Raw genomic sequence first — 20,791 nt, 5'->3', positions numbered from 1 at the left:
GTGTCAGTTGTTACTTCTCCTTTTTCATTTCTAATTCTATTGATTTCAGTCTTCTCCCTTTTTTTCTTGATGAGTCTGGCTAATGGTTTATCAATTTTGTTTATCTTCTCAAAGAACCAGCTTTTAGTTTTATTTATCTTTGTTATAGTTTCCTTCATTTCTTTTTCATTTATTTCTGATCTGATCTTTATGATTTCTTTCCTTCTGCTAACTTTGGGGTTTTTTTCTTCTTCTTTCTCTAATTGCTTTAGGTGTAAGGTTAGGTTGCTTATTTGAGATGTTTCTTGTTTCTTAAGGTAGGATTGTATTGCTATAAACTTCCCTCTTAGAACTGTTTTTGCTGCATCCCATAGGTTTTGGGTCATCGTGTTTTGTCATTTGTTTCTAGGTATTTTTTGATTTCCTGTTTGATTTCTTCAGTGATCTCTTGGTTATTAAGTAGTGTATTGTTTAGCCTCCATGTGTTTGTATTTTTCACAGATTTTCCCCTGTAATTGATATCTAGTCTCATAGCATTGTGGTAGGAAAAGATACTTGATATGATTTTAATTTTCTTAAATTTACCAAGGCTTGATTTGTGACCCAAGATATGATTTATCCTGGAGAATGTTCCATGAGCACTTGAGAAGAAAATGTATTCTGTTGTTTTTGGATGGAATGTCCTATAAATATCAATTAAGTCCATCTTGTTTAATGTAGCATTTAAAGCTTCTGTTTCCTTATTTATTTTCCTTTTGGATGATCTGTCCATTGGTGAAAGTGGGGTGTTAAAGGCCCCTACTATGATTGTGTTACTGTCGATTTCCCCTTTTATGGCTGTTAGTATTTGCCTTAGGTATTGAGGTGCTCCTATGTTGGGTGCATAAATATTTACAATTGTTATATCTTCCTCTTGGATTGATCCCTTGATCATTATGTAGTGTCCTTCTTTGTCTCTTGTAACATTCTTTACTTTAAAGTCTATTTTATCTGATATGAGTATAGCTACTCCAGCTTTCTTTTGATTTCCATTTGCATGGAATATCTTTTTCCATCCCCTCACTTTCAGTCTGTATGCATCCCTAGGTCTAAAGTGGGTCTCTTGTAGACAGCATATATATGGGTCTTCTTTTTCTATCCATTTAGCCAGTCTATGTCATTTGGTTGGAGCATTTAATCCATTTACATTTAAGGTAATTATCGATATGTATGTTCCTATGACCATTTTCTTAATTGTGTTGGGTTTGTTTTTGTAGGTCCTTTTCTTCTCTTGTGTTTTCCACTTAGAGAAGTTCCTTTAGCATTTGTTGTAGAGCTGGTTTGGTGGTGCTGAATTCTCTTAGCTTTTGCTTGTTTGTAAAGCTTTTGATTTCTCCATCGAATCTGAATGAGATCCTTGCCGGGTAGAGTAATCTTGGTTGTAGGTTCTTCCCTTTCATCACTTTAAGTATATCATGCCACTCCCTTCTGGCTTGTAGAGTTTCTGCTGAGAAATCCGCTGTTAACCTTATGGGAGTTCCCTTGCATGTTATTTGTCATTTTTCCCTTGCTGCTTTCAATAATTTTTTTTTGTCTCTAATTTTTGCCAATTTGATTACTATGTGTCTCGGCGTGTTTCTCCTTGGGTTTATCCTGTATGGGACTCGCTGTGCTTCCTGGACTTGGGTGGCTATTTCTTTTCCCGTGTTAGGGAAGTTTTTGACTATAATCTCTTCAAGTATTTTCTCTGGTCCTTTCTCTCCCTCTTCTCCTTCTTGGACCCCTATAATGCGAAGGTTGTTGCGTTTAATGTTGTCCCAGAGGTCTCTTAGGCTGTCTTCATTTCTTTTCATTTTTTTTCTTTATTCTGTTCTGCAGCAGTGAATTCCACCATTCTGTCTTCCAGGTCACTTATCCGTTCTTCTGCCTCAGTCATTCTGCTATTGATTCCTTCTAGTGTAGTTTTCATTTCAGTTATTGTATTGTTCATCTCTGTTTGTTTGTTCTTTTATTTTTTAATTAATTATTTATTTATTTTTATGGCTGTGTTGGGTCTTCGTTTTTTTTTTTTAAAAGATTTCTTTTTTTTTTTTAATTAATTAATTTATTTATTTATGGCTGTGTTGGGTCTTCATTTCTGTGTGAGGGCTTTCTCTAGCTGCAGCAAGTGGGGGCCACTCCTCATCGCGGTGCGCGGGCCTCTCATTATCACGGCCTCTCCTGTTGCGGAGCACAGGCTCCAGACGCGCAGGCTCAGTAATTGTGGCTCACGGGCCTAGTTGCTCCGCGGGATGTGGGATCTTCCCAGACCAGGGCTCGAACCCATGTCCCCTGCAGTGGCAGGCAGATTCTCAACCACTGTGCCACCAGGGAAGCCCTGTTTGTTTGTTCTTTAATTCTTCTAGGTCTTTGTTAAACATTTCTTGCATCTTCTCGATCTTTGCCTCCATTCTTTTTCCGAAGTCCTGGATCATCTTCACTATCATTATTCTAAATTCTTTTTCTGGAAGGTTGCCTATCTCCACTTCATTTAGTTGTTTTTCTGGGGTTTTATCTTGTTCCTTCATCTGGTATATAGCCCTCTGCCTTTTCATCTTGTCTATCTTTCTGTGAATGTGGTTTTTGTTCCACAGGCTGCAGGACTGTAGTTCTTCTTGCTTCTGCTGTCTGCCCTCTGGTGGATGAGGCTATCTAAGAGGTTTGATGGGAGGGACTGGTGGTGGGTAGAGCTGACTGTTGCTGTGGTGGTCAGATCTCAGTAAAACTTTAATCCACTTGACTGTTGATGGGTGGGGCTGGGTTCCCTCCCTGTTGGTTGTTTGGCCTGAGGCAACCCAACACTGGAGCCTACCTGGGCTCTTTGGTGGGGCTAATGACAGACTCTGGGAGGGCTCACACCAAGGATTACATCCCAGAACTTCTGCTGCCAGTGTCCTTGTCCCCACAGTGAAACAGAGCCACCCCCTGCCTCTGCAGGAGACCTTCCAACACTAGCAGATTGGTCTGGTTCAGTCTCCCATGGGGTCACTGCTCCTTCTCCTGGGCCCCAATGTGCACATTACTTTGTGTGTACCCTCCAAGAGTGGAGTCTGTGTTTCCCCCAGTCCTGTCGAAGTCCTGCAATCAATTCCCACTAGCCTTCAAAGTCTGATTCTCTAGGAATTCCTCCTCCCGTTGCCGGAACCCCAGGTTGGGAAGCCTGACGTGGGGCTCAGAACCTTCACTCCAGTGGGTGGACTTCTGTGGTATAAGTGTTCGCCAGTCTGTGAGTCACCCACCCACCAGTTATGGGATTTGATTTTACTGTGATTGCACCCCTCCCACCATCTCACTGTGGCTTCTCCTTTGTCTTTGGATGTGGGGTATCTTTTTTGGTGAGTTCCAGTGTCTTCTTGTCGATGATTGCCCAGCTGCTAGTTGTGATTCTGGTGTTCTCGCAAGAAGGAGTGAGAACACGTCCTTCTACTCTGCCATCTTGGGTCCTTCTACTCTGCCATCTTGGTTCCTCCTCTCCCGTCCCTATTCTTTGTCTCTGTTTTTTCTTTTTTCTTTTGCCCTACCCAGGTACGTGGGGAGTTTCTTGCCTTTTGGGAGGTCTGACGTCTTCTGCCAGCATTCAGTAGGTGTTCTGTAGGAGTTGTTCCACATGTAGATGTATTTCTGATGTATTTGTGGCGAGAAAGGTGATCTCCACATCTTACTCTTCCGCCATCTTGAAGCTCCTCCAGAGGTAAAATTTTCAATCTTGTCATTTTAATTTGTTTTCCTTTTATATGTATCACAACGTTGGTTTTAATTTTTACTCACAGTTGCCTACATTTGTCACCCCCATATTTTAGATCCTGATTTTTCTTTACTCATACTATTACAGTTTCTCTTCCTTTTTCAATCTCTTTCTACAGTCTTGGACATCACCTTTTATATAACACCGCTGGATTTATATAATTCCAGTACTCCTTTACCCAAGTCACTCCCCAACTCAAAAACCTTCACTGGATCCCCATTGCCTACTGAATTAAATCCAGAACCTTTATCCTTACACTTAAGACATATTCCATGTTTCTTACCTTTTCTTCCAAAAGATGATCCTATATGTACTTCCAACAAGAATGGGGCTTCCCCATGGACCTCACATAAAGAGTGTACTTCCTGCTTCCATGTCCTTACACGTGCCGTTCCCTCTGCCCAGAATGCCCTCCTCTCCCTCTCTGCCTGAGGAATCCTACCTTCCTTGGAAACAAGCTCACATGTCATCTTCTCCGCATGCCCTAAACAAATGCAGACAAGAAGAAAGGTCATGCTTACCGGCACTTTCATTTTAAATTCATCTCGATAGTACTTAATGCCAATGTCAGTGAATGTCCTCTGGATAAAGCAAGATGGACGAAGAATGAATATGAGCTGCAAGTTTCCTGGAAATGCTACCTGGAAGGATCATAAAAAGTGTCAGGGCAAATGTCAAATCCATTGGTCTCCTCTTGCCCAAGATTACAGATGACAAAGTTAAAGTGGACACCATGGATGCCAAGAATTAGAATATATTTCACAGGATTTCACAGCTGAAAGAGCTCTTACTGGTCACATAATCTAAACCCCTCCTTAAAAACAAAACCAAACCAAACAAAAAAATTTTCTGATTAAAAAAACAATTTATACTCTTTATAGAAAAGTTGAGAAATTAATAAAAGTATACATTAGAATAAGAAAACCACCCATGATTTCATAACCATTCTTAATATTTCAATTTAATTATTTCTAGGCTATTTTCTCTGCTTAAATATCTAGCATAGTTAAACTCAACCTGTAGAAATATTTTGCAACCTGCCTTTTAATTTAATATTATACCATGAGCTTTTATTCCTGTTATTAAAAATTCTTTGGAAATATTTTTATGGGTGTACAATTTATTTAACCAATCCCTTATTACTAGTGATTTAGGCTCCTCCATATTTTTACTATTATAAATAACACTAAAATGAAATCTTTATCCACATTTTAGAGCATAGCTTCCTAGAAAAATTACTGAGTGAAAGATTTAGTATTTTAAGGGTTCTTAATGCATCTTATTGCTAAATTGCTTTAGGAAGCACTGTTCTCATCTTGAGGTAAGATTCTGAGAAATGAGATAACAAATTCATGTAACAACGTAGTGTCAAAATTGGGAATCCAAGTCTCCCATCGCTCATGGCTTTCCATTCTTCCAGTGGTTCTCAAGAACAACCTGCTGCAGTGCTTGTTAAAAAATAATCTGGTCTTGGGACTTCCCTGGTGGCACAGTGGTTAAGAATCCGCCTGCCAATGCAGGGGACACAGGTTTGAGCCCTGGTCCGGGAAGATCCCACATGCCGCGGAGCAACTAAGCCCATGAGCCACAACTAATGAGCCTGCGCTCTAGAGTCCACGAGCCACAACTACTGAAGCCTGCGCACCTAGAGCCCATGCTCTGCAACAAGAGAAGACACCGTAATGAGAAGCCCGTACACCACAACGAAGAGTAGCCCTCACTCGCCACAACTAGAAAAAGCCCGCGTGTAGCAACAAAGACCCAATGCAGCCAAAAATAAATAAATAAATAAACTTATTTTTAAAATAATAATAATCTGGTCTTTACCCTGAAATATTCTGATTCATTAGGACTGGGATAGAGTCCAGATATCTGTATTTTGAACAAGCACCTGAAAAGATTCTGACTGGTAGTCAGGTTTTCAGATCCCTGCACTACAGGATCTTTTACATATAAAGGTGATCAATGTAATTCTTGGACATATTAGTCTCAAGTATTAGATGATTCAAGTATTGTCTATGAATCCTGGGAAACCAGAACTCTCTGGAGGCCAGAACTCTGGAATGGTCATGGGTACTGTCTAAATCCTCAGGGCATCAACCATCGTTGTAGTTATCCCTCAAATAAATACGGTAGGGAATTCCCTGGTAGCGCAGTGGTTAAGAATCTGCCTGCCATTGCAGGGGACATGGGTTTGAGCCCTGCTCCAGGAAGATCCCACATGCCACAGAGCAACTAAGCCCATGCGCCACAACTACTGAGCCCGTGTGCCACAACTACTGAAGCCCATGTGCCTAGAGCCCGTGCTCTGCAACAGGAGAAGCCACCGCAATGAGAAGCCTGCGCACCACAATGAAGAGTAGCCCCCGCTCACTGCAACTAGAGAAAGCCCGCACGCAGCTACGAAGACCCAGCACAGCCGAAAACAAATAAACTAATAAAATAAATTAAAAAAAAAAAAAACTAAACCAAAGGGACGAAACAATCCATGCACAAAGAGAAGGGAGTCTTCCATTCCCTCATCTTTGAAATGCAAGTTCCTAAACAGAAGATCCTTGTGTTTTGTGATGTCTGGACAGGACAAATGAGCTGAGACACTATTTGTGTATCTGGATGAGGCTCCAAAGTGATCTGAGAGAGACTCTGTATGTGTCCATCTCCCTATGTGTGACTGCTTCTGTAAGTAGGCATAACTGAGGCTTCAAACATCCCTCTTCCATCCCAGCCTCTACATTACCATCCTACCATATTCCATCATCTTCAGCCAGTCCCAACTGCCCCAGGGAGGCATGCTTTGGTGGAAATGTTGGTGTGACTGGCCCTGAGGTACCTTTGCCTGCTCATGTGGCTGAGTTCCCTGGTCTGAAGTCCCTACGGAGAAAGGATGCATGTACTTGCTGGAAGGCAACAAATAGGGGTAAAAATCAGACTAATAAGATGGAAAAGGAAGCCTATCCAAGGTTCTGCAATTTAATGCCAAAAGCAAGCACCTATCGTATCACTTTGTTTAGCTTTGCCAGTGTCTTTCTAATTCGTGAAAAAATAATTTGAAAACTAAAATGAAGACTGCCTTAAGTTAGGTGATCCCCAAAGCAAACCCTAAGATGAGAATTTGGGTCTAAAGAGTTTCCTGAGGAGGTGATCCCGGGAAAAAGAGTTAGGGAATATGGGGGCGCTGGTGAGACAGTGATGGCTAGAGAGCCAGTGTATCAGTGAGGGGGGACTGCTGTGGGCAGAAAGGGCCGGGACCCTCCAAAATTCTGTGCAGAACGTACCACAGAACTGTCCCACTGAGGGGTGCAGAAGCTGGGGTATTTATCCACCAACGCCCGTAACTCAGTAGTTGCAGGTCACTGCTGGAGCATTAACTTCCCAGCATTCCCTACCTGCTCCTCTCCAGTGACCGGAGAGGTCAATAAGGTAAAGAGACTCAGGAAGCCTTTGACATGCTCAGGAATCATCTGTAAGTGACCTTCAGGTGGCAGAGGGGATATGGACATGACACAACAGCCTCTGCTACAAAGACCTTCCCCAAATTTGGCATAAAATGACTTCCACTTCCCCATGACTTTGATGTGAAATAGTTGAATAGACAATTTAAATGACCTTTATAATAAGAGCACAAAAACAAATATTTACAGCTATTCGTGTCAAGGATGCTTTTACGGAGCTCCACTTGTCCCTTCGTCTGTCGATAACAATGACGAATCCGATGCTGGCAGCCTCCACACTGCAAAAAAGGGTGTGGTCAGTATCAGACACAGTGGAACACATGGGTTCTGTGGGGCTCTCTCAGCAGAACAATTCCACTGTCTCCGTGTCACTCCAGGCTCACTGTGTAAACACCCTGCACAGCAGGAGGGGATAACCGGGTCTGACTTCCCTGACAAAGGAACCAGCTTCCTCTCCTCATCTGAGCCTGGCAGCCTTCACAAAACAGAAATATTTCATGTCTCAAACCCTCTCAAGGGCTCTGTTTCTCGCTGGCAAATGTATGAAACACCCAACGAGCACAATGACTCACGTCAGTCGGGCACCACATGTCGCAGTGTAGGCAGAGGACCTCGAGGTTGAGCTCTGCCATCTTTCCACTCCCAAGACTGACATTCAAGGAGCTATCAACATCTTTCCCTAGGAGTCAGTCCCAGAGGTGTTCAGAAATAACACATGTCAACGGGGAAAACAACTCCCTTCCAGTGCCTGGTCACAAATGGCCAGAAAACCATAGGCACAAGAAGACATCAACTTCATTAAAAACCAAAAAAAAACTGTTTGGTCCCCTCTGAAGTCCCCACAAAATTCTCAAAAATTTTTTTAAAACTAAAGCCCTAAAAGGGAAAACATTTTTCTTCTCTCTCTTTGGGAGAAACTATGGGAAGAAAGAGCAAGGGCTTTGGAACCTGGTTCATATCCTACTGCTGCCACTTACTTGCACTGAGACTTGGGGTCATCACCTCACCTCTCTAATGCTGTTCCCTAATCTGTAAGATGAGAACAGTACCACCAATAAGGAAGTGGTTAAGAGCACTAATTCTGAAGCCAGACTGCCTAGGTTTGAAACATGAATTTTTATATAAATATGAACTTATACATTGTGTATTTCTGGGGAAGGGAAGTTACTTAACCTCTATAGTTTCTTAGACTCCTCATTTGTAAAGTAAGAACAATAACAGTACCTAGCGAGTTGATGTGAGTACTGTAGAGTTGATGTGAGGATTAAATGAGTACGTACAGATGTATAAGATGCTCAGAATAATGCCTGACACTTGATAACACTGTATAAGTACTACTATTATGATGATTTCTTATGTGCTTGTCATGAAGATTAAAAGAGATCAAGGTCACAAAAAGTAGCTGGCCTACAGCAAACCTTCAGTAACTCTCTAATATTGGGTAAAAGGTGAGCTTTACCCTAGAAAGTATATGTATGCAAATAAGGCAGAAGATCTAAGCAAATTCTGCAAGATAACATAAATAGCTGATCTGAAGTAAGCATTATTGGGCCAACCCATTATCACAGTTCCACATTGACCCAGGTTCTCTCACTAGAAACATTTTCTAGGCCAGGCCACAGTACAAGGAAGTGTGGTCCTACTGGTTGGAAGAGGCAGGGATCAGAGATTAAAGATACAACTGTGGCCGGAATTTGAGGGGCATAGCTGTCAAGAGGGGAAGCCTCAGAGAGGAAATCCCAGAAGTTTTCATGGAAATTCCCCTTTAATGCTTAGCCAACTCCTGGGCCCTATGATTTTAGGTGAGACTCCAGGAGTCTGGCAGAGAATAGCAACTGCACATGTCAGAACTGATGAGAAATTATGAAGCTTGCATAGTTCTGGGGAGAGACAATTGGTATTTGGGCCCAGCCAGAATAGGCAGACTTTGATGAACACCCTGGGCATTCAGGTGAAACTCTATAAAGGCCATACTCTAGGATAAATGAAACATCATAGGAGTTTCCACAGGACTAGGGCTACACTCCAGGAGTAAGGACAAAACAGGAATAAACTTGCCCAAAGAAAAACTAAAACCAGGCCTCAAAAGATCAAGGTGAGTCACCAGTATTTTAACTGACAGTGCATATATGCATATAACCGAATTGCTTTGCTGTACACCAGAAACTAACACAACATTGTAAGTCAACTCTACTTCAATTAAAAGTTTTTTAAAGATGCATTATTTCAACAGAGAACTATAATCCATAATAAAGAATCAAATGAACCTTCTAGAATTACAAAACATCAATGTCTGAAATTAAGAACTCATTCAATTTGCTTAATAGCAGATTGAACACAGCAGAAGACAAGATAAGTGAAACAAGACAGATCAATTAAAAATATTCAAACTGAAACACAGGGGGAAAATGGAAAGAAAAGAATGTAAAGGAGATGTGGGACATGAACAGAAGTCCCAGAAGGAGAGGAGAGTGTATGTTATAGAAACAATACTTGAAAAAATAAGAAATTTCCATATTTGATCAAAGACATCATCTCACAGATTCAAGCAGTTCTTCCAATACCAAGCAGGATAAATGTAAAGAAAAGCTCACCTAGACATATCAGAGCCAAGTAGCTGAAAATTAAAGATAAGGAGAAAGTTCTTAAAAGCAACCGGTGAAAAAAGACACATTACCTTCAGAGTAACATTAAAAATAATCACTGATTTTCAAACTATGGAAGCCACAATCCAATGATATATGTTCAGAGTATTTTTTATTTATTTATTTATTTTTGGCTGTGTTGGGTCTTCGTTGCTGCACGCGGACTTTCTCTAGTTGCAGAGAGCAGGGGCTACTCTTTGTTGCGGTGCGCGGGCTTCTCATCGTGGTGGCTTCTCTTGTTGTGGAGCATAGGCTCTAGGCATGCGGGCGTCAGTAGCTGCAGCACGCAGGCTCAGTAGTTGTGGCTCGCGGTCTCTAGAGCAGAGGCTCAGTAGTCATGGCACACGGGCTTAGTTGCTCCACTGCACGTGGGATCATCCCGGACCAGGGCTCGAACCTGTGTCCCCTGCATTGGCAGGTGGATTCTTAACCACTGTGCAACCAGGAAAGTCCCTGTTCAGGGTATTGACCTAAAAAACTATTCATTTAGAATTCTATACCCACTGAAAATCTATTTTTAAAAATGAAGGTGAAATAAGGACATTTCCAGACAACTAGAGCTGAGAGAATTTATTGCCAGTAAACATATACTTCAAAAAATATTAAAGGATGTTCTCCAGGCTGAATGAAGTTGGAAGCATGAAGGTGTAAGAAAGAAACAGCCTGAAAAGAAGGTTTAGGAAGTCTTTCATTCCTATCCAAAAAACAAACAAACAAACAAAAATACCTGGTTAAATTAAAAACTCATATTTGTCCTTAAAAACATAAGAGAACTTGAAGACAAAGAAATTTAAATGAACAAATTCCAGAGAGAGTTAAGACCTTCTACAGTGAGCAAATACTGGAGGAGGCTTTCATAAGAAGTGGCAGTCGCCTACTCTGGGAATAGGCAAATGAATGTTCCTAAAAGGAAATAATCCCACATGGTAACCTCAATCTCCAAGAAGGAATACAGGGCACTGTATACATTAAATATGTGGATAAATATTATCAACTATGCTTTTATTTCACTAAAAGACTACTGACTATTCAAAGCAAAAATAATAACAAAGTATTAAATATAATATATATGTAAAATGATATGTACTGTAACACTAGAGAAACCATTGCTCTTCTAATAGAAGAGTTAAAATGGAATACTGAAAATATTTGAATGATTCAAAGGTAGGCAGGTGCTATAGACTGAATTGTGTCCCCCTCAAATTCATATGTTAAAGCTCTATCAATGTGACTGTAACTGGGGATAGGGCCTGCAAGGAAGTGATAAAGGTTAAATAAGGTCATAAGTGTGGAATCCTAATTCAACAGGGCTGGTGCCCTTACAAGAAAAGAAAGAGACACCAGAGCTCTCTCTGCCACGTGAGAACACTGTAAGAATACAGCTGTCAGCAGTCAGAAAGAGAGCCTTACCAGAAACGGAATCAGCTAAAACCTTGATCTTTGACTTCTAGCCTCCAGAACCATAAGAAAAGAAATTTCTGTTGGTTAAGCCAGCAGTCTATGGTATTTTGTTACGGCAGCCAGAGCAGACTAATATGGCAGGAAAGGAGGAGTAAAGGAACAAGTCACAGATGGTACAAATAGCAAGATGGTAAATTTAAACACAACCAATCTCAATAATCACATTAAGTGGAAATGGTCTATATGACTCCATTAAGAAGGTAAATAGTGTCAGGGTGAAAATACTGATTACAAGAGATAGTGATTACACTTTAAACGTAAAGACAGAGATACATTAAAAGAAAGAGGATGGTAAAAGATATGCCATGCAGTCACTAATCATAAGAAAGCCAGTGTGGCTATATTAATATTACAAAAAGTAGGGTCAAAGACAGGGAGTATTGGCAGAGATAAATGATTCATAAAAATAAAGGAGTCAATAGATAGCTAGTGGGAAGCTGCAGTATAGCACAGGGAGATCAGCTCGGTGCTATGTGATGACCTAGTGGGGTGGGATGGGGAGGGTGGGAGGGAGGCTCATGAGGGAGGGAATATAGGTATACATATAGCTGATTCACTTTGTTGTACAGCACAAACTAACACAACATTGTAAAGCAATTATAATCCAATAAAGATATATATAAAAATAAATAGTTTATTAGGAAGATATAACAATCCTAAATGTGTATGTATGAAGTAATATTGATTCAAAATACATTAATAAAAATTGAAAGAACTAAAAGAAAAATAGTTAAATCCACAAAGTTAATGATTTTAACACTTCTCTCCTAATAACTGATAGAACAAACAGCCAAAAATCAGCAAGGATATAGACGACTTTGAAGAACTCAGCATCCATTCTTTTTAGAAGGACACGGGACATTCATCAAATAGTCCATTATCCTAGGCCACGAAGCAAATTTCAACAAATTTTAAAGAACTGCAATCATACAGGTTGTATTTCTGATCACCATGGAATTAAACTGGAACTCTATTATTCTGTTTTATTTTTCCATTTCCTTCCCCCCTCCCTCCCTCCATCCCTCCCTTCCTTCCTCCCTTCCTTCCTTCTTCCTTCCTTCCTTCCTCTCTCTCTTTCTTTCTTTCCAATCCTTTTCTTTTCTTTGGGTTTAACTGCCATTGTATTTTTTTTAACTTCTTAAGGTAGAAGATTGTATCATTGATTTTAAACTTTTCCTGTCTTCCATTATAAGTATTTAAAGCTATAATTCTCTCCTAAACACTGCTTTAGTTACATCATGTAAATGTTGATATATTGTTTTCATTATTGTTCAGCTAAAAGTGTTTTCTAATTTCCTTTATGATTTCTTCTTTAGTTTATGGATTATTTAGAGGCGGTTGCTTAGCTTCCAAATATTTTTTTTTTTTCTAATCAACGATAATAAAATTCAGAATAGTGGTTTCCTTGGGGGAGGGAAGGGGTAGGAGTGCAGATATTGATAGAAAAGAAGCAGGAGGAAACCTTCACAGAAATATTCTATACCCTCGTCTGGGTGATTGTTACATGATGTATAGATAGGTAAATATTCATTGAGCTATACAGTTGAGATGTGTATACTTTATGTAAATTATAACTCAGCTTAAAAACCCAAGGAATTGGGCTTCCCTGGTGGCGCAGTTGTTGAGAGTCTGCCTGCCGATGCAGGGGACACGGGTTCGAGCCCTGGTCTTGGGGGGTCCCACATGCCGCAGAGCAACTGGGCCCGTGAGCCACACCTGCTGAGCCTGCGCGTCTGGAGCTTGTGCTCCGCAACAAGGGAGGCTGCGACAGTGAGAGGCCTGCGCACCGCAATGAGAAGTGGCTCCCGCTCGCCGCAACTAGAGAAAGCCCTCGCGCAGAAATGAAGACCCAACATAGCCAAAAATAAATAAATTAATTAATTAATTTAAAAAAAAAAACCAAGGAATTAAATAAATTCAAGTTGTGAAAAAGGAAAAATATTATACAACTTAAAAACAACGATCCATACTTATCGAGTGCACAGTAGGTATCAGGCACTGATCAAAGGGCGTACAACAATGACCAAAACAGTTCTGTAGTACAGCAAAAACAAACCAACATTAATAACAACAATAAGTTTAGACAATAACAGCTACTTTAATCTTCAGCTCCTATCATTTATCAGGCATCTTTGTTTTTTATCTTAATCTCATGAAATAGATATTGTTGTCTCCATTTTACAGATGAGGAAACAAAGACTGATAGAAATAAAATAACTTGCCTGATATCACACTAGCAAAACTGGATTTCAAACTCAGAGCGCTCTGATATCAATGCTTACACTCTTAACCCCAACCATGGCTCCCCTTCAGTTTTTTTCTCACAACAGATGCGCTTGTACCTTGTGGCAGTTTTATTTTGTATATTTTGCTGTTACTAGTGCTTTCTATTTCTTTTCTTTTTTCTTTAAAACAAATAATTATTCAATTCAATGTTCTAAGAGAGCATCTAGGGCTCTTCAGCAAGATGGAGCTGGGAGAGGCTCAGCAATATAATATAGTATGTAAACACAGGATGTTCTTTGATCTATGAAATAAACAGCTGCCAGCATAGGTGGCTTCCCCAGCCAAACCAAGGGCAAATGTCCCTCACAACAAGGCTCTTCTCAGTTCCCTGCAGACCAAGGCCCAAGACCAGAGCATCTGGGTAAACAGGGTGGGATCTGCTGGGAATATACCTGTGTACATAAAGGACTGTGTCTCCTGACACAATTGTGTACAGGCCACAGTTGTGTACGGCCATAATTCAGAAAAAAGAGTTAATGAATCATGACAATGATTTTGAATATAGTCCCTCCCATAAGGAATACATTCTAGAAAACATGCAGTAATATCAACTACTGAGGGGTTTATTTTTCCACCCTATCTGGTTCAACAAAAGGGTCAAAACCTCAACTAAACCAAATGCACAGGAAATCGGGTTTCTAGACAACACATTTCTTTAGGGAACATTTGGCTGTTTTAATCCCTATTGTCCTTTTTAACACTAAGGTCCTGTGATAGATTAGCTGCATGAATACTATTTAATATAATCCTCACAACCAGGTTGGTGATAATATTTCCATTTTATAAATGAGGAAAATCACCCTCAAAGGTGATTAAAACATAATAATAACTTGTCCGAAGTCACACGCTATGTGCGGAGCTAAGATTCAAATCTTCTGACTCCAAGAGCAATGCTCAAGCCACAAAATCCACACTCTCTTAGTGTAGAAAATCTTTTCACACTATATTCCTTCATTTCCAGTCTTAGTAACTCCTCTGTAACAAATATAATTGAATTTTTGATGAGTCAAAATTTGAATATGACTAAGTATAAATATATGAGTGTAAGAGATTGAGGTAAATGTGCTCTGACCCCAAAATACCAGAGCAGTTTTGTGGTTGATATGGTACATGTTTTCTTAATTAAGCTCTAATATTAATATATTTTCTATGATTTGCCTTTTTCAGTAAGCTAGGTATAGAAAATATTTAATTAACTGAAATTTTACTTCATTGCCATGAGACTGAGTCAAATGTAGGGCGACCAACCATACTGGTTTGTCCAGAATACCCTCCCCAACGTGGGTGGGCATCATCCAACCCACTGAGGGCCTGAATAGAACAAAAATTTGAAGGAAGAGGGGATTCATGCTCTCTCTCGGTCTGAGTGTTGAGCTGGGACATTGATCTTCTGCCCTCAGTGCTTCTGACTCTCAGGCCTTCAGATGCGGACTGAAATCTACAAAATTGGCTCTTTGGCTTTTAGGCCTTCAAACTACACCACTGGCCTTCCTGGGTCTCCAGTCTGCAGAGGGCAGATTGTGAGACTTCTCAGCCTCCATAATTGGATAAGCCAATGCATTATAATAAATCTATACCTATATCTATATCTACATCTATATCTATATATCAGGGTTCTCTAGAGAAACAGAACCAATAAGATATATATTGATATATATCAAAAAGAGATTTATTATAAGAATTGGCTCATGCAGTTATAGAGACGAAAAAGTCCCATGATCTGCCATCTGCAAGCTAACGAACCAGAAATGCTAGTGGTGTTACTCAATCCAAGTTCAAGACCAGAGAATGGAGGAGCTGATGATGTAAAGCCTGATCTGAGTCTGAAAGCCCAAAAACCAGGAGCACTGATATCCAGGGGCAAGAAAAGATGGATGTCCAAGCTCAAGTAGAAAGAGAATTCACTCTTACTCTGCCTTTTTATTCTATTCAGGCACTCAATGGATTGAATGATGCCCACTCACATTGGGGAGGGCAATCTGCTTTACTCAGTTCATGAATTCAAATGTTAATCTCTTCCAGAAATATCTTCATAGACACATCCAGAAATAATGTTTTACCAGCTAAATGGGCATCCCTTAGCCCAGTCAGGTTGACTCATAAAATTAACCATAATATATATACATATATCTTATTGGTTCTGTTTCTCTGGAGAACTCTGATTAATACATAGGGAGAGTCAAGAAAAGAGGGGATGGGGCTTCCCCGGTGGCGCAGTGGTTGAGAATCTGCCTGCTAGTTCAGGGGACACGGGTTCGAGCCCTGGTCTGGGAAGATCCCACATGCTGCGTAGCAACTAGGCCCGTGAGCCACAACTACTGAGCCTGCGCGTCTGGAGCCTGTGCTCTGCAACAAGAGAGGTTGCGATAGTGAGAGGCCCGCACACTGCGATGAAGAGTGGCCCCCGCTTGCCACAACTAGAGAAAGCCCTCGCACAGAAACGAAGACCCAACACAGCCAAAAATAAATAATAAAAAAAATAATAAATAAAATAAAAAATGTACTGTGTGAATACAATTGTTTAAAAAAAAAAAGAAAAGAAAAGAGGGGATGGGGCTTTCCTGGTGGTGCAGTGGTTGAGAGTCCGCCTGCCAATGCAGGGGACACGGGTTCGAGCCCTGGTCTGGGAAGATCCCACATGCCGCGGAGCGACTGGGCCCGTGAGCCACACTACTGAGCCTGCGCGTCTGGAGCTTGTGCTCCACAACAAGAGAGGCCCGCGCACCGCAATGAAGAGTGGCCCCCGCTCGCCTCAACTGGAGAAAGCCCTCCCACAGAAACAAAGACCCAAACACAGCCATAAATAAATAAATAAATAAATTTTTTTTAAAAAAAGAAACTTAAAAAAAATTTTTTTTTTAAAAAAAAAGAGGGGATGGAGATAAAACCATTCCCAGAAAAGAAAAGTTCACCCTAAGTGCAAAGATACTGAAAAGAGTCCTCATACCTCAGGGTACTGACTAGAGAAAGACTCAAAGAGGCAGTGTTGGAAAGACAAGCCTAATGGGAGAGAAAAGGAAATGAAAGGAGAGGTGGTAACTGTGTGGTAAACACAAAAAGAAGCAAGAGGTAAAATTTAGCATCCTACAAGACAAAAAAAAAAAAAAATCAAGGATACACACCCTTCCCCTTAACTTCCAAAAAAAGTTTTTTAAGTCCACCAATAAAAGAAACTATATTTAGCTATACTAACAAAAGATGGTGTTCTTGAACTAGGAATCTTATAAACCACCCCAAACCACCAAACCTGTTTATTAATTGCAAAGATGCAAGCAGTATTCATCTATATAAGTCTACTATTAAGGGGAAAAAAAGAGAATAAGAATCAAAACTTTTTAACTTCAAGAGAATGAGGAGACAAGCCACAAATTTTTTTTAAAGAAAATATTTACAAAAGACATATTGCATAAAGAACCATTATCCAAAATACAAAGAACTTTTAAAATTTAACAATAAGAAAACAAACCACCCAGTTAAAAACTGGGCAAAAACCAAAAACAGATACCTCACAAAAGAATATATACAGGTGGAAAATAAGCATATGAAAAGATGTTTAACAACATATGTCATTAGGAAATTGTAAGTTAAAACTACAATGATATTCCACTATACATCTATTAGAATGACCAAAACCCTAAGTACTGACAATACCAAATTTTGGCAAGGATGTGGAGGAACAGGAACTCTCATTTATTGCTGGTGGGTATTCAAAGTGGTACAGTCACTTTGAAATACAGTCTGGCAGTTTCCTACAAAACTAAACATACTCATACCATGTAATCCAACAAGTGTACTCCTTGGGATTTACCTAAATAAGTTGAAAACTTATGTCCACACAAAACCTCACACATGGATGTTTACTGCAGCTTTATTCATAATTGTCAAAACTTGGAAGCAACCAAGATATCTTTCAGTAGGTGAATGGATAAACTGTAGTACAGCCAGACAATGAAACATTATTCAGTAATAAAAAAAAATGAATTGTCAAGTCATGAAAAGACATGGAAGAAACTTAAATGCATATTACTAAGTGAAAGAAGTCAGTCTTAAAAGGCTATATACTGTATGATTACAACTACATAACATTGTGCACACTGCAAAGCTATGGAGACAGTGAAAATCAGTGGTTGCTAGGGGTTGGGGGGTGGGAGCATGGGACGGATGAATAGGTGGAGCCCAGAGGATTTTTAGGGCAGTGAAACTATTCTGTATGACACTATAATGGTGGATACATGTCAACATACATTTGTCCAAACCCAAAGTATGTAGAACACCAAGACTGAACCCTAATATACATTATGGACTCTGGGGGTTAATGATGTGTCAGTGTAGGTTCATCAGTGGTAACAAATGTACCACTCTGGTGCTGGATGTTAATGGGGAGGTTGGGTGTGTGTGGGGGGCAGGGAGTATATGGGAAATATCTGAAATTTCCACTCAATTTTGCTGTAAACTTAAAAAAAGTCTATTAAAAAACTTTTTAGATAATGAAAATTCCTGCAAAAAATTAGTCATTAAGCAGACAAAAAGCTGTAACAGCTCTCCAAACTGAATTACATGTCTATAAACAATCACGTAGGGGATGGGGCACAGGTGACACTTTAAATAAGAAACTCAAAAACCAAGAACAGAAATAGGACTTTTCTAATATGTAAAGAAAAGAAGAAATAAAGTCAGAAAATTTTTCTGATTGAAGTCAGAAAAATAAAAGGAGAAGCAAAATCATATGAGAAATGGAGTCTAAATAACAAGATACCAAGGAATAACATATGTGAACAAAAGTGTAATAAGGGACAGTAAATAGCATAAAGAAAACAAACAAGTGAATGAAAATGAATAAAAAAGGAAACAATAAAAAAGGTCAGAAAGAAAGTGGTGGAAACAGAAGCCAGACTGAAAAAGAACCAACATATTCATAACTGGAGTCCATAAAGACTAAAAGTAAAACAAAGGAACAGAAATAATACTTACAAGTATAATCCAAGAAAACTTTCCAAAAACAATAAATGATCTGATTCTACATAAACCTGAAAAGGACTAGCAGGCACCTGGGAAAACTGACCTGAAACAATCAACTCTGAGACATATCCTAGTAAAACTGTTAGGCTTTAATGATAAAATAAAAATTCTAAGCACCTCTAGGAAAAAGATCAAATAATTTACCAGGAGAAGAGAAACAGACAGGCACCATACTTTTCTAAAGTAGTATACAAATCATGGAGAGAATGCAACAACATTCTACAACAATTCATGAACAAAATGTGTGAACCAAGAATTTTTTATCCCGACAAGCTGGCTTTCAAGTATTAAGGCAATACTATTTATCTCTTGTAAAAATAAAATACAGTGTGTGTGTGTGAAAAAAAAAAAAAAAGAAGGGAGAGAGAAGGGGAGGAAGGAAGGAAGGAAGGAAGGACGGGAGGAAGGAAGGGAGGAGAGAGGGAAGAAAGTAGGAGAGGTTTCCAGTGAATTAAACTTTCATATTCTCCTAATAACCAAAAAGGGAAATAGTTATTAATATAGAGACAAACAGGAGAAGATGCTTGAAACACAGTGAACTGAAAATGACATTTATGAGAAAGAGCCCCATGATCGGGTAGACTATGTCTCTGTAGGTGTTCGCAATTTACACTCAGCTCCTCTTCCCAAAGTTCCGTTCTACTGAGATTGTATGGAGCTTTAAATGCATTTTCCCATAGAAACAACGTCATAAATGAACTTGGATATGCAGGCTGACTGTAGTAAATGTAGCTGTTTCTAAGAATGAGAATATTTTGGTTTTCTATGTCAACACTGGAGAGTTACCTGTCTGGGAAAAAAAATAAAGACACTCTCTACTTCCTCTGAATAGGGGGAAAGGAGCACACCCCAAATCCCAAAAGAGGAAATTAAAAATACCAGCCTCAAATTCATCTGTCACTGAAGGATCATTCAAAAGTAGAGTTACAAGTCAGGAGTTGCCTGGTCCTCACCTCAGAATAAGGGAAAACTTACACAGTGAAGAAAGAGCTTCACTGTACCATAACCCTGATGTGGTCAAACTATGAATGCAGGTGACACAGCACACCACCTCTCAGGATCGCATCTTGTTCTCGGGTGCCTTCTCAGCTCTTGCTTATTTTTTCCCCACAAACTCCCACTGAGCCTGGTGGCAGAGGGGTGGTAAGCAGGCATTAAAAGTTGCATTGGGAAAAAAAAAAGTATTAAGGCAATAGAAAAACAGTTATAAACATGTAAAAAAAAACTCAGGGAATTCTGTACCTATAAGCCCCTTTTGAAGAATCTAGTAAGATTGGCCTTCATCCAATTAAGAGATAACTTGGGGAAACTGCAGCAAAGGGATTAATTTAACATATTTAATGGTAAGTCTAATACTAACCATGGTAGGAGAATAAGATATAGAAATAATCCAAGTTAAAAGATAGAAGGAAAAAGGAGAAGGGGAGAGAAAAGAATAAGTTCATTGATTGTTGTATAAGCAACAGGTGGGAATCAATGGATATTACTGAAAACTAAAAAACCAGATAGTAAATTGTTATATTTTAGAAAAGGGACTAAGGGCATTAAAAAGGCATAAATACAAGGACAAAAATCACAAATCTTTCTAAATATCAAAAGAAGTTAAAAAATTAAAAAGCAAAGAAAACATATCATGTAGAGAAATACAGTAAATATAACATAATACATCTAGTAGTTGTAACATGAAATATATGTTGCTATTTTATGGGGGTGGGACGAATTGGAAGATTGGGATTGACATATATACACTACTATGTATAGAATAGATAACTAATGAAAACATACTGTTTAGCACAGGTAACCCTACTCAATGATCTGTGGTGACCTAAATGGGAAGGAAATCTAAAAAAGAGTGGATATATGTATACGTGTAACTGATTCACTTTGCTGTAGAGCAGAAACTAACACAACATTATAAAGGAATTATACTCTAATAAAAATTAATTAAAAAAAGAAAAAAATAATGACAAAATTGAGATCAAATATATCAGTCATATCAATAAATATGAACAGACTTAATGCACTTAATATAAGAAAAAGATTTTCAATTTGACTAACAAAGTAAAAACCGACTATATACTGTATCCAAGAAAAAGATCTAGAACAAAGTAATTCAGAAAGGCTAAAAATAAAGCAACTGGCAAAATTGTACTAGGCAAATGGAAACAATAGCAAGGGATTTCAGT

At 39.3% G+C, this 20,791-nt stretch overlaps 1 protein-coding gene across 1 annotated transcript in view; it reads right to left on the bottom strand.

Annotated features, from left to right (window-relative positions):
* MCF2L2 (MCF.2 cell line derived transforming sequence-like 2) overlaps positions 1 to 20,791 on the bottom strand; it is a 255,131-nt gene that overhangs the window by 171,960 nt on the left and 62,380 nt on the right. The window contains 2 exon segments of the mRNA XM_082393922.1: positions 4,264 to 4,383; positions 7,382 to 7,472. Coding sequence (XP_082250048.1) covers positions 4,264 to 4,383; positions 7,382 to 7,472 — 211 coding nt within the window.

This window comes from Balaenoptera borealis (genome assembly GCF_965194805.1).
Source record: "Balaenoptera borealis genome assembly, chromosome: 5".
Classification (NCBI taxonomy): Eukaryota; Metazoa; Chordata; class Mammalia; order Artiodactyla; family Balaenopteridae; genus Balaenoptera; species Balaenoptera borealis.
This window is presented reverse-complemented; position numbering and strand designations above follow the sequence as displayed.